Source organism: Chiloscyllium plagiosum, chromosome 29 (genome assembly GCF_004010195.1).
Source record: "Chiloscyllium plagiosum isolate BGI_BamShark_2017 chromosome 29, ASM401019v2, whole genome shotgun sequence".
Classification (NCBI taxonomy): domain Eukaryota; kingdom Metazoa; phylum Chordata; class Chondrichthyes; order Orectolobiformes; family Hemiscylliidae; genus Chiloscyllium; species Chiloscyllium plagiosum.
This window is the reverse complement of record NC_057738.1, coordinates 48296036-48308246: the sequence shown is the minus strand read 5'-3', so window position 1 is coordinate 48308246 and position 12211 is coordinate 48296036. Positions and strand designations below refer to the sequence as shown.

The window sequence follows — 12211 nt, the reverse complement described above, 5'->3', positions numbered from 1 at the left end:
TTGGTTTGTTTATTCACAATGAAAATGTTATTTTTAGCAGATTTACATGGCAACAATATGTTTATCTGCCCTGTGGTATTTACACCGTTGATGTCCTCATATGACAACAGTGACTTTTTTAGTAGTGAAGCGCCTCTAGATGCTATATAAATATGTCTCTTTTTATTGTGATGCCTATATGTGACAACCAACTTAATTAACTAGTAACATAATTACTCACCTCGTGACTCAGAAGGTCTCCTGTGTATACTGTGCTCATAATTCACTGCACCCAGAGTCCAGCACAACATCCTGCCTGGATTATTATCGTATCAGTCACCTGCTCAATCACATCATTCATTCTCACTACGCCAAGTTCCTCATTTGGGCACATTCTCAGTACATTGCTCTATGCTAAAAGCTGCTAACTATAGAATGAGGTTTCATCTCTGACAAGACATCCAACAAATTCCTAGAACTTCTGCACAAGCAAAAATGTCAGACATTTTTCATACAGTGTAGTCTTGCTCCTGTTCCTTATATTCTTAATTTCTTGTACATTCAACTGTCTTCTCACAAGGAAACCAGGAACCCCAAGAGGAATATCAGAGATTTTAAATAGAACATAGAACATGACAGTGCAGTACAGGCCCTTTGGCCCTCAATGTTGCAGCACCTGTGAAACCAATCTGAAGTCCATCTAACCTACACTATTCCATTCTCATCAATATGTCTATCCAAAGACCATTTGACTGCCCATAAAGTTGGCGAATCTACAATTGTTACAGACAGTGCATTCCACACCCCTACTACTCTCTGAGTAAAGAACCTACCTCGGACATCTGTCTTATATCTATCACCCCTCAATTTAAAGCTATGTCCCCTCGTGCTAACTTTTACCATCCGAGGAAAAAGGCTCTCACTGTCCACATGATCTAACTCTCTGATTATCTTATATGTCTCAATTAAGTCACCTCTCAACTTTCATCTCTCTAAAGAAAACAGCCTCAAGTCCCTCAGCCTTTCCTCGTAAGACCTTCCCTCCATACCAGGCAACATCCTAGTAAATCTCCTCTGAACCCTTTCCAAAGCTTCCACATCCTTCCTATAATGCAGTGACCAGAACTGTACACAATACTCCAAGTGCAGCCAAACCAGAGTTTTGTACAGCTACAGCATGACCTCATGGCTCTGAAACTCAATCCCTCTACCATAAAAGCTAACACACAGTATGCCTGTTTAACAACCCTATCAACCTGGTTGGCAACTTTGAGGGATCTATATACATGGCCACCAATATCTCTCTGCTCATCTACACTACCAAGAATCTTACTATTCGCCCAGTACTCAGCATTCCTGTTACTCCTTCCAAAGTGAATCACCTCATACCTTTCTGCATTAAACTCCATTTGCCACCTCTCAGCCCAGCTCTGCAGCTTATCTGTGTCTCTCTGTAACCTACAACATCTTTTAGGACTATCCACAACTCCACCAACCTTAGTGTTGTCTGAAAATTTACTAACCCATCCTTCTACGCCCTTATTCAAGTAATTTATGAAAATGACAAACAGCAGAAAATCCAAAACAGATCCGATAAAATATACAAATTAACTATGGCAATGAAAATTCCTTTGAAGTTCCTACCAGTGGTCCCCTACGCTAATGTGTGAAAACAAATTGCTTTGGTTTTTGTGGCAATCTGATGCCTGGATTTGTGTGAGTGATCGACAGGCTTTATTAAACCTAAATATTTCCAGGACATTGTAAGAGAGGATATTCAGACAGTCCCAGGATCCAATTCTATGTGATCTGGTGTCAATATGATATAACGGCTTTTGCACGTGCTCAGTAGTTATCACAGTCATAGATTCACAGAGATGTACAGAACGGAAACAAGCCCTTAAATCCAACTTGTCAATGCCAACCAGATATCCTAAATTAATGTAGTCCCATTTGCCATCACTTGGTCCATATCTGTCTAAACCCTTCCTATTCATGTATCCATCCAGATGTCTTTTAGATGTTGTAATTATGCCAGCCTCCACCACTTCCTCTGCCAGCTCATTCCATACACACACCACCCTCTGTGTGAAAAAAGTTGCCCCTTAGATCCCTATTAAATCTTTCCCCTCTCACCCTAAACCCTCTAGTTTTGGACTCCCCCAACAGAGGGAAAAAAACATTGTCTACTTATCCTATCAATGCCCTTCATGATTTTCTCAACTTCTCTAAGGTCACTGCTCAGCCTCTGATGCACCAAGGAAAACAACTCGAGCCTATTCAGCCTCTCCCTATAGCTCAAACCCTGCAACCCTGACAACTTTATTGTAAATCTTTTCTGAACCCTTCCAAGTTTCAAAACATCCTTCCTATATTCTTAGAGCAAATGTGTGATTAAGCCTTTACTATACATCTCCCAAGTTTCTTTGCAATCCCTCATTTAGCCATTGAAATTGTGAACATTTAACTCTCCATTCCCACAGTGTAATGCATTCAAATTTCCTGATGATACAGAAATACTTGGGAGGGCATGTTGAGATGAGAACACAGGGAAACTGCAAGCGGTATAGATAGGTTGAGTGAGTGGGTGAAATAAATCACATTACTATTAATAGAGCTCTTTAAATTGTAGAAGTCGGGAGCTTTCTAGAGGGGGAATGGTACAAGGATTACACTGAGATACGGCAGGAGTGTAGGGCAGCGAAGTAAGTAATGATACCCAGTGTGGAACACTGTATAAACATAAACAAAAACAGCAAATAAGTATGAAAGGGGGAAAATAACGAAAAGGCAAAGTAGTTCCTCTTTATTTAAAAGCATATAATATTTGTAACAAGATAAATGAATTAAGCAACTTGCCTGTGAATTGGTGACCTCAGTCTATATTGAAGGTGTTGTAAACTGAATGCAACTTGAATTTTTTTATTCATACATGGGATACGGGCTTCAGTCACTGAGCATACGATATGTAATCACAGATACTTTATTACCATCTGAGAATTATTTCTGATGAGATAATTATACAATCACAAATGAATAATAGTTTGGATTGGATACTTTTAATACTAAGTAATGTTTTCATTGAACCCCATACCATCTCTAATCAACATTAACATCAACAGTTAATCAGTGGTTAGCATTAATGCCTCACAGTGCCAGGGACCTGGGTTCAACCGCAGCCTCAGATGACTGTCTGTGTGGAGTTTGCACGTTTTCCCCATGTCTGTTTGGGTTTCCTCTGGGTGCTCTGGTTTCCTCCCACAGTCCGAAGATGTGCAGATTAGGTGGATTGGTCATTCTAAAAATTGCCGATGGTGGGTTAGCCATGGTAAATGCAGGGTTATGAGGATAGAGTAGGGAGTTGGGTTTTTAGATTAGATTAGATTAGATTACAGTGTGGAAACAGGCCCTATGGCCCAATAGGTCCACACCGACCCGCCAAAGCGAAACCCACCCATACCCTTACATTTACCCCTTACCCAACACTACGGGCAATTTAGCATGGCCAATTCACCTGACCCTGCACATCTTTGGACTGTGGGAGGAAACCGGAGCACCCGGAGGGTGCTCACGCAGATACGGGGAGAATGTGCAAACTCCACACAGTCAGTCGCCTGAGGCGGGAATTGAACCCGGGTCTCTAGCGCTGTGAGGCAACAGTGCTAACCACTGTGCCACCGTGCCACCCACTGGATTTTTAAAAATTTATTCATTCATGGGAAGTGGGTGCCACTGAGTGGCCAGTACAGAGGAGCCTCGATTATCTAAATGGCACGGGTGGGGAGTATTTTATTGGATAATCAGTTGGAGGCACTGGATTCTGCAAAGGCTACGGCCTTGACAACATTCGGGCAATAATACTGAAGACTTGTGCTCCATAACTTGCTGCTTCGCTAGCCAAGCTCTTCCAGGACAGTTACAACACTGGCATTTGACTGACAATGTGGAAAATTGCCAGGTATGTCCTTAGGTATACAAGATAATGAGAGGAATAGATAGAGTCAATAGGCAGAGACTTTACCCCAGGGCAGGGTTGACTGGTACGAGGGTCATAGTTGTAAGGTATTAGGAGAAAGGTATAGAGGAGACATCAGAGGTAGGTTCTTTACGCAGAAAGTTGTGAATGCATGGAATGCGTTGCTAGCTGTGGTGGTAGAAGCAGAGTCATTAGGGACATTTAAGCGACTGCTGGACATGCACATGGATAGCAGTGAGTTGAGGAAAGTGTAGGTTGTTATTATATTTTACATTAGGATTAATCCTCGGCACAACATCGTGGGCCTAAGGGCCTGTTCTGTGCTGTACTTTTCTATGTTTTGTGTTAATATAAAAGCCGGGATAAATCTAACCAACCAGTTGCCGCCCCATCAGTCTATTCTCGATCATCAGGAAAGTGATGGAAGGTGTCATCAACACTATCAAGCAGCACCTGCTCAGCAATAACCTGCTCAGTGACACCCAATTTGGGTTCTGCCAGGGCCACTCAGCTGCAGACCCAGTCTAGCAACTATGTCCTTTAGGACCCAACTAGCTCGATCAGTAATGCTGCTGCTGAGCCACTCTTGGTGGTGGACATTGAAATCCCCCACCCAGAGGACATTTTGTGTCCTTACCACCCTCAGTGCTTCCTCTAAGTGTTGTTCAGCATGGAGGAGTACCGATTCATCAGCTGAGGGAGGATGGTATGTGGTAATTAGCAGGAGGTTTCCTTGCCAATGTTTAACCTGAAACCACAAAACATCATGAGGACTCCCAGGGCAACTCCCTCCCAACTGTATCCCACTGTGCTGCCATCTCTGCTGGGTCTGTCCTGCCGGTGGGACAGGACATATCCAGGGATGGTGATGGTGATGGTGATGTCTCGGACATTGCCTGTAAGGTATGAGTCTGTGAGTATGACTAAGTCAGGCTGTTACTTGACTAGTCTATGTGACAGCGTTCTCAATTTTGGCACGCGCCCCTAGATGTTAGTAAGGAGGACTTTGCAGGGTTGACTGGGCTGTTTCTGCCATTGTCTTTTCTGGTGCCTAAGTCAATGCTCGGTGATCCGTCCAGTTTCATTCCTTTGAGACTTTGTAGCGATTGGTACAACTGAATGGCTTGCTCAGCCATTTCAGAGGGCAATTAAGAACCAACCACTTTGCTGTGGGTCTGGAGTCATATGTAGGCCAACCAGGTGAGGATGGCTGCTTTTCTTCCCTAAGAACATTAGTGAACCAGGAAAGGATGCTTTTCAGAGGACTAGTGCAGACTCAATGGGCTGATTAGCCTGTTTCTGCACTGTAGGGATTCTATGAAGATAATCTCATTATTTCACTTTTGTATCCCAGAATACAATGAATGACTTCCAAGAGGATCCTACTGCTGACATTATCACGACTGTTGATTCACTGCAAGCAGTAGGAAAACATTTCCAGGAATGTATAGACAGTGTTGGAGAACTTCTGGAAGAAAGGGAGAATCTTATGAAAGAATTAAACTTCATGAAGGAGCCAGTGCATAAAGAGATTGGTAACCTTAGGACTGAACTCTTGAAACTTTACCAAGCTAAATCAAAGACAGAGATTGAATGTGATAACTTCAAGGAAGAAATAACGTGCACAAAAAGAAACTTGTTTAAGATCACTAAAGCTCAAATTACTTGTAAATATGAACTACACATCAATAAACAGGACTTGCCCCTAATTACATCGCAACAGGAAGTACTGGAATCTGAGGCACAGAGACTTGCTGATGAATTGGCTGTACTTAAACATTGCCATCAGAAAGAATTAAACCAAATGATTAATCGGTTGGAGAGTATTAAAAATGAAAGGAATATGCTGTCCCTGACAAACAGTCATCAAACAAACGAAGAATTTCAAAGTTTGTTTGGAGAACAGTGGCAATGGCTGGAGAAACACTATGAACCTAAAGTGAGAAATCTCCTGAACTGGAGTAAGACCAGGGCTGAATCACTTAAACACACACTGCATGAAATTGAAAGCTTCAGAAAACAGTTGCAACCTCTACAGGAGCAGGTGACAAAACTAAACATAAGGAGACGATGTCTTGAAGAGCAGATGCAATTTATTCAGAGAAAATGGGCTGAGGACATTCTGCAATATCAGGTAAAGAAACAGAATATTTTAAGAATTCATTGTATCCGAGGTGAGAGTTAAGCAAAACATTCAAAAAACATTCTCACTTTGATTTTAGTTTGATCTTCCTTATTTTAATTTCTAATAGGATCTATAGACTATAAATACATTATAAAAACTAAAAGAACTGCAGGCACTGTAAATCAGAAAGAAAAACAGAAATTGCTGGAAAAGCTCAGCGGGTCTGGCACCATCAGAACACAAGAGAAAGGGTCACTGGACCCTAAACGTTAACTCTGTTTTCTTTTCTTGGATGCTGCCAGACCTGCTGAGCCTTTCCAGCAATTTCTGTTTTGTTATCTACAAATACATGTTCTGTTGTCATACAGAAGTTAAATCTTACTGAAATGAGAGATGTGGTTTTTTTGAAGATTTTCTTCTAACACTCACCAGGACAAATGCAATATTTCAAACAATTGGCAAATTGACTCCGGCTGCGTCATTGTTATGGAGAAAGCAAGAGTGCGACAGGTTCTCAAAGCTCCTGGGTAATTTGGAAAACAGGTTTAACACACCATTCCATGCTGCTACAGGGGGGCAGATTTGCAAGTGGTATTTTCTACTAGTAGGAGGCTTCTATTATTCCATAAAGACATTGTCCCCCACCCCAACGTTGAATAACAGAGGGTATGGATTTTAGTGTTAGTTTGGCATCAGTTATATTGGGACTAGTACAGATTTATCAATGGCCAGAATGCTACTGTGTGATTCTCAGCAATTAGCAGCTTTTATTCCTGGGTTAATATCCCAGACAGGGCAACAAGGGATGAGCAATAAAGGCTGACCAGCCAGTGATGTCCACATTCCACAACATGAATATGTTTTTTAAGAATTGCTGAACTGAATTCAGACTAAGGATGAAATTTGAACTCCTGTCGCCAGGACCTTAGCCTGCGCCTTAGGATTCTAACCCCTAGTGACATGACCACGACACCACCATCTGCTCCTGCTGAAGTAAGGGAGCATTAATCGTATGGCATAGGGAATGGGTGCAACCATATCCAGAGTAATGTACTGTTTTGTCTCTTTATATAAAAATGATGTACCAGCGTTAGAGACAGTTCAGAGAAGGATCACCAGGCAGATTCGTGGAATGAATGAGGAAATGTTGAGCTGGTTTGGTTTTAACTGATTGACATTGAGAAACATGGGAGGTGGCCTAATTGAACCATATAAAATTCTATGGGGAATTGACAGGGTAAACATAGAGAAGAATTATCCCCCTTTGAGGGATGTTGTATAAATAACCATAACCCGCTCATCATGGTGTCTGAGCTCTCTGGACCATTGTTCAATATAAGGTACTCTCTTTCAGGGTGGCGGTCTACAATAGGACTTACAGAGTCTGCTGTGGGAGAGGAAAACCACAAGGGGGTCTAATGAGAACAGGCTCCAATCATAAACAAAATGCTGTTTGTTGCAGATAGCAACAAGTTACACCAATGTGAGTGACACTGTGACAGAAATTGGGTGGGAGATTGTGCATCTTACTGCTTTGGGGATTCTGAAGCTGTTGTCCATGTGAGTGTACATGAATAACATCAGAATGGACAGTGCTTAAGACATTGTTAGATCTCATAGTTTCCAATAAGAGTCCAAGTGGAGGGGTGGTTTCAGGTTGTCTTTATTGTAGCTTTGTTTTCAGTACAGCTTCATTTCTTCAATAAGACACACAAAAAGCTTCAGAATGTCTTAACTTATACAGTTAAAACTTAGGGCGCACATGCACATCTGCACCCCCACCTTGTTTGCTATTGGTCAGCAGTGAAAGTTATCCCTTCGCACTTGGCTCTCTGGTACAGTAACTTATACAGTTCAAGCTTGCCTCAGCAATTTACCTGACACTGTGTAACTGTTGATGGTCTTTAACCTGAAGGAAGTATTGCCACGCTCAGCAATTTCAGTGTATTTCCAAGTAAGCTAATCATATCACTGAACAACAAAGAGATGGACAGGCTTGTGGCTCACCTCTGGTTCTCCGTAGATTCATGGTGTTACCAGACTCTCTTATCTCCCTTCTTGAGGCTTTTCAAAATGGATAGTTATTCGGTGATCATTTGCCAGCTGAACCTGTTAAGTTATTTTTTTCTGAGATTCTTAGGCACTTAATGCAACTGCAATATGCCAACTTCTGAGAACAACAATCAAATTTTATTAAGCAAATACAGTACAAACCTTTGAGAAATTCTTCACACTCTTTGCCATGCTTGTGAAGTGTGTCGAAAGTTTCTCTGAACAAAGGAAACAGTCCTTCCTTTATACAGAATCTTCACATCACAGTCAGTAATGCCCACAAGACAACCCCAGCTTCTCCCCCACTGTCACATGCCACACAATGTAGTGACCCAATCATCTCCAGAAACAATATAATGTAAATCATCCTTTAATAGTCAAATCTGTTGTGAATCGTTTCTTAAATACAGGGAGTAGTCGGAATTCCAAATGTAATGTTCTTATTGATTTCGGAATAGGAGATGGTGACAATGTAACTGGTTCTGAGTGGCAAGGGATGGTAATATAACTTCCTTACAATCTACCTGTAAGTCAGAGACATTCTACCCTGGCCTCAGGACTTCTAATTTCCTGCAAGTCGGCAGAGCAAATTAACTCTTTAATATCACTAACTGTATTAACTGCCAATTAATTGGATACTTGCCTATTACTTCAGGACCATTTAAATTTCTCATTACAGGAAATACAGAAGAATAAGTGGATCTAAGTGGATCGATAACTACTTTGGAATCTACATCTATGATTATCTAAAGAATCTTAACTAAAGCCTACTCTTAATATTACAATAGATTGACTAAATAATTCAAGAGAAACAACTAATTAGTGTGAAATGTTCTTATCTATGTCTTATGTGTAAGCAACTGCAGCTGTATATTCTATCTTAGTCCAATAACCTTGAGTCTACAGAGCTACTATTGTTCCACTTGTGAAGACTATATTAAATAAATATATTCCCAAGGGCTCTAACTACTATCAGCCACGTTCTGCTGCATTATCCATAGATAGCCGGCAGCCATTTTGAGCTGCTCAGTCATGGATTGGCCGAACAGGCACTCCTCAACATTAACCCTTTCAGCCCTTTACATCCTCACACACTATTTCTCCCAAATTTTTCCCATGATGAATGCTTATATATTTTGGATTATAGTAAATATATATTGTATAATATACAGATAATGTATGTAATTACTTTAACCACAACTGCATCTCCCCCAAGTCTCTGACCTCACAGCTTCAGGTCTCGAGATTTCACTTATCTCCCAGAACAATTCAACTAGATAACATTTTATTGCTTAGATTTCCTTCACGGAGCAACGGCTTCATCAGGTATACTCCCAGTTGTAGAAGAAGTGTATGAACTTGTTCAGCTTCTTGTCTAATATTGAATTTGGAAGCTATTCTGTATTCATAAAGTCTTCTGATCCAAAGGTTCAACACTGTGTTCAAATTGGCCCATCTCTGAAATGAAATCTTCTGAGCAATGCTGTTACTGGCAAAGACCTAGCGGTATTATTACAGTATTAATCTAGAGACCCAGGTAATGTTTTGGAGAATTTGGGTTCAAATCCTGCCATGGCAGATAGTTAATTTGAATTCAATTAAGAATTTGGAGTTAAGGGTCTAATGATGACCTTGAAACCATTGTCAATTGTCAGAGAATCCATCTGGTTCACTAATGTCCTCTCGGGAAGGAAACTGCCAACCTTACCTGGTCTGGCCTACATGTGACTCTAGACCCACAGCATTGTGGTTGACTCTTAACTGCCCTTTGGGCAATTAGGGATGGGTAATGCTCACATCCTGTGAGTGAATTTAAAGAAAAAACGTCATTCTAAGGACTTGCCTGAAACAATTTCTGTTTCCTTAACAGACTTCACTGAATTAATCACACTGTCTTCAGCTTTAACAAACAATTCTTGGAGGGATCTTGGAGTTCATGTGCATAGATCTCTGAAAGTTGCCACCCAGGTGGATAGTGCTGTTAAGAAGGCAAACGGTGTGTGTTAGGTTTCATTGGTAGAGGGATTCAGTTCCGGAACCGCAATATCATGCTGCAACTATACAAAACGCTGGTGCGGCCGCACTTGGAATATTGTGTACAGTCCTGGTTGCCCCATTACAGGAAAGATGTGGAAGCATTGGAAAAGGTGCAGAGGAGATTTACCAGGATGTTGCCTGGTCTGGAGGGAAGGTGTTATGAGGAAAGGCAGAGAGACTTGGGTCTGTTCTCATTGGAAAGAAGAAGGCTAAGAGGGGACTTGATAGAGACATACAAGATGATCAGAGAATTAGATAGGGTAGACAGTGAAAGACTTTTTCCTAGGATAATGACGTCAGCTTGTACGAGAGGGCATAACTACAAATTGAGGGGTGATAGATTCAAGACAGATGTCAGAGGCAGGTTCTTTACGCAGATTGTGATAAGGGCATGGAATGCCCTACCTGTTAATGTAGTCAGCTCAGTCACATTAAGGAGATTTAAACAATTCTTAACTAAGTACATGGATGATTTTGGGATAGTGTAGGGAGACGAGCTGAGAATAGTTCACAGGTCGGCGCAACATCGAGGGCCAAAGGGACTGTTCTGCGCTGTATTGTTCTATGTTCTATTCCCTTTCTAATCACCATTTCTGTAAATAGCTCTCAATATTCATGTTTTTATGAGATAAATTCCCTTCCCTTAATCATTTTTCTAGATAATTCCTGTTGTCTGCAATTTGAATAACTACTTCCCACCCTTACCACAGTTTAGCTTAAATTTCTTCTTCCACTAGACTTAGAATCATCAATATCATAGAATCTTTACAGTGTAGATAGAGGCCACTCAGGCCATTGAGACTGCACCAACCTTCAGAATAGCATTCCCAGACAGACCCGCCTTATCCCCATGGCTAACCCACCTAACCTGCACATCCCCGAACACTATAGGGCAATTTAACATGGCCAATCCAACTGACCTACACATTTTTGGACTGTGGAAGGAAACCTGGAGCACCTGGAGGAAACCCACGCTGACTGGGAGAGAATATACACACTCCACACAGACAGTCACCCGAGGCTGGAATTGAACCCAGGGCTCTGGTGCTGTGAGGCAGCAGAGCTAAGCACTGTGCCATATAGAGTCATAGAGATGCACAGCATGGAAGCAGACCCTTCGGTCTAACCCATCTGTGCTGACCAGATATCCCAACCCAATCTAGTCCCAATCTACCTGTTTATCAGGTAAAAACAATGACTGCAGATGCTGGAAACCAGATTCTGGATCAGTGGTGCTGGAAGAGCACAGCAATTCAGGCAGCATCCGAGGACAGGCAAAATCGACGTTTCAGGCAAAAGCCCTTCATCAGGAATAAAGGCAGAGAGCCTGAAGCGTGGAGAGATAAGCTAGAGGAGGGTGGGGGTGGGGAGAGAGTGGCATAGAGTACAATGGGTGAGTGGGAGAGGAGATGAAGGTGATAGGTCAGGGAGGAGAGGGTGGAGTGGATAGGTGGAAAAGGAGCTGGGCAGGTCGGACAAGTCCGGACAGGTCAGGGGATCGAGTTGCTGGAGGTTAGAAGCTAGGATGAGGTGGGGGAAGGGGAAATGAGGAAACTGTTAAAATCCACATTGATGCCCTGGGGTTGAAGACCTTTGTTCATGGGATAGAATTTGGCACCCATTCACACACTTTCAAGGCTATTTCAAGGCTAGGGTGTACAAGTGATGATGCATTCAGTGACTGTAATCCTAATTCAGTGCAATGTGGCTTTTGTCTTTTCTTAAAAACCATGAAGAGATTTCTCACCATGACCTTCCTCCTTTCTGCAGTCCTAACTGGCTGACCCCTTATTCTGTGACTATAACCCTCCCTACCATCCATCCTTCTTTGTTGCAAAGTCTTCTGCTTCAATACCCTGGATATCTTTCTCTGTCTCTCTGTTTTATAATTAATGATGAATAAACCTACTGTAATCGTGTACTTCTATGGAATTACTCAGACAGCCAGATCTCATATCTCAATCATGTAAAACACTTAAATCCTGAAACATTTTAAAAATCATAGTCGTAGATTTATAGAAGAGGTAAAGTTGTCATAATCT

At 41.7% G+C, this 12211-nt stretch overlaps 1 protein-coding gene across 4 annotated transcripts in view; it reads left to right on the top strand.

Moving 5' to 3' along the window:
• The window catches only part of LOC122564571 (syncoilin-like), a 73272-nt gene that overhangs the window by 15545 nt on the left and 45516 nt on the right, over positions 1-12211 (top strand). For all 4 annotated transcript variants that reach the window (XR_006315942.1, XR_006315943.1, XM_043719669.1 and 1 more), the window contains exon 2: positions 5310-6089. Coding sequence is in view for 2 of the 4 variants with exons in the window: in XM_043719669.1 (XP_043575604.1) it covers positions 5310-6089 (780 nt within the window). In the remaining 2 variants the exon portion in view is untranslated. The remainder of the gene's footprint in view (positions 1-5309; positions 6090-12211) is intronic.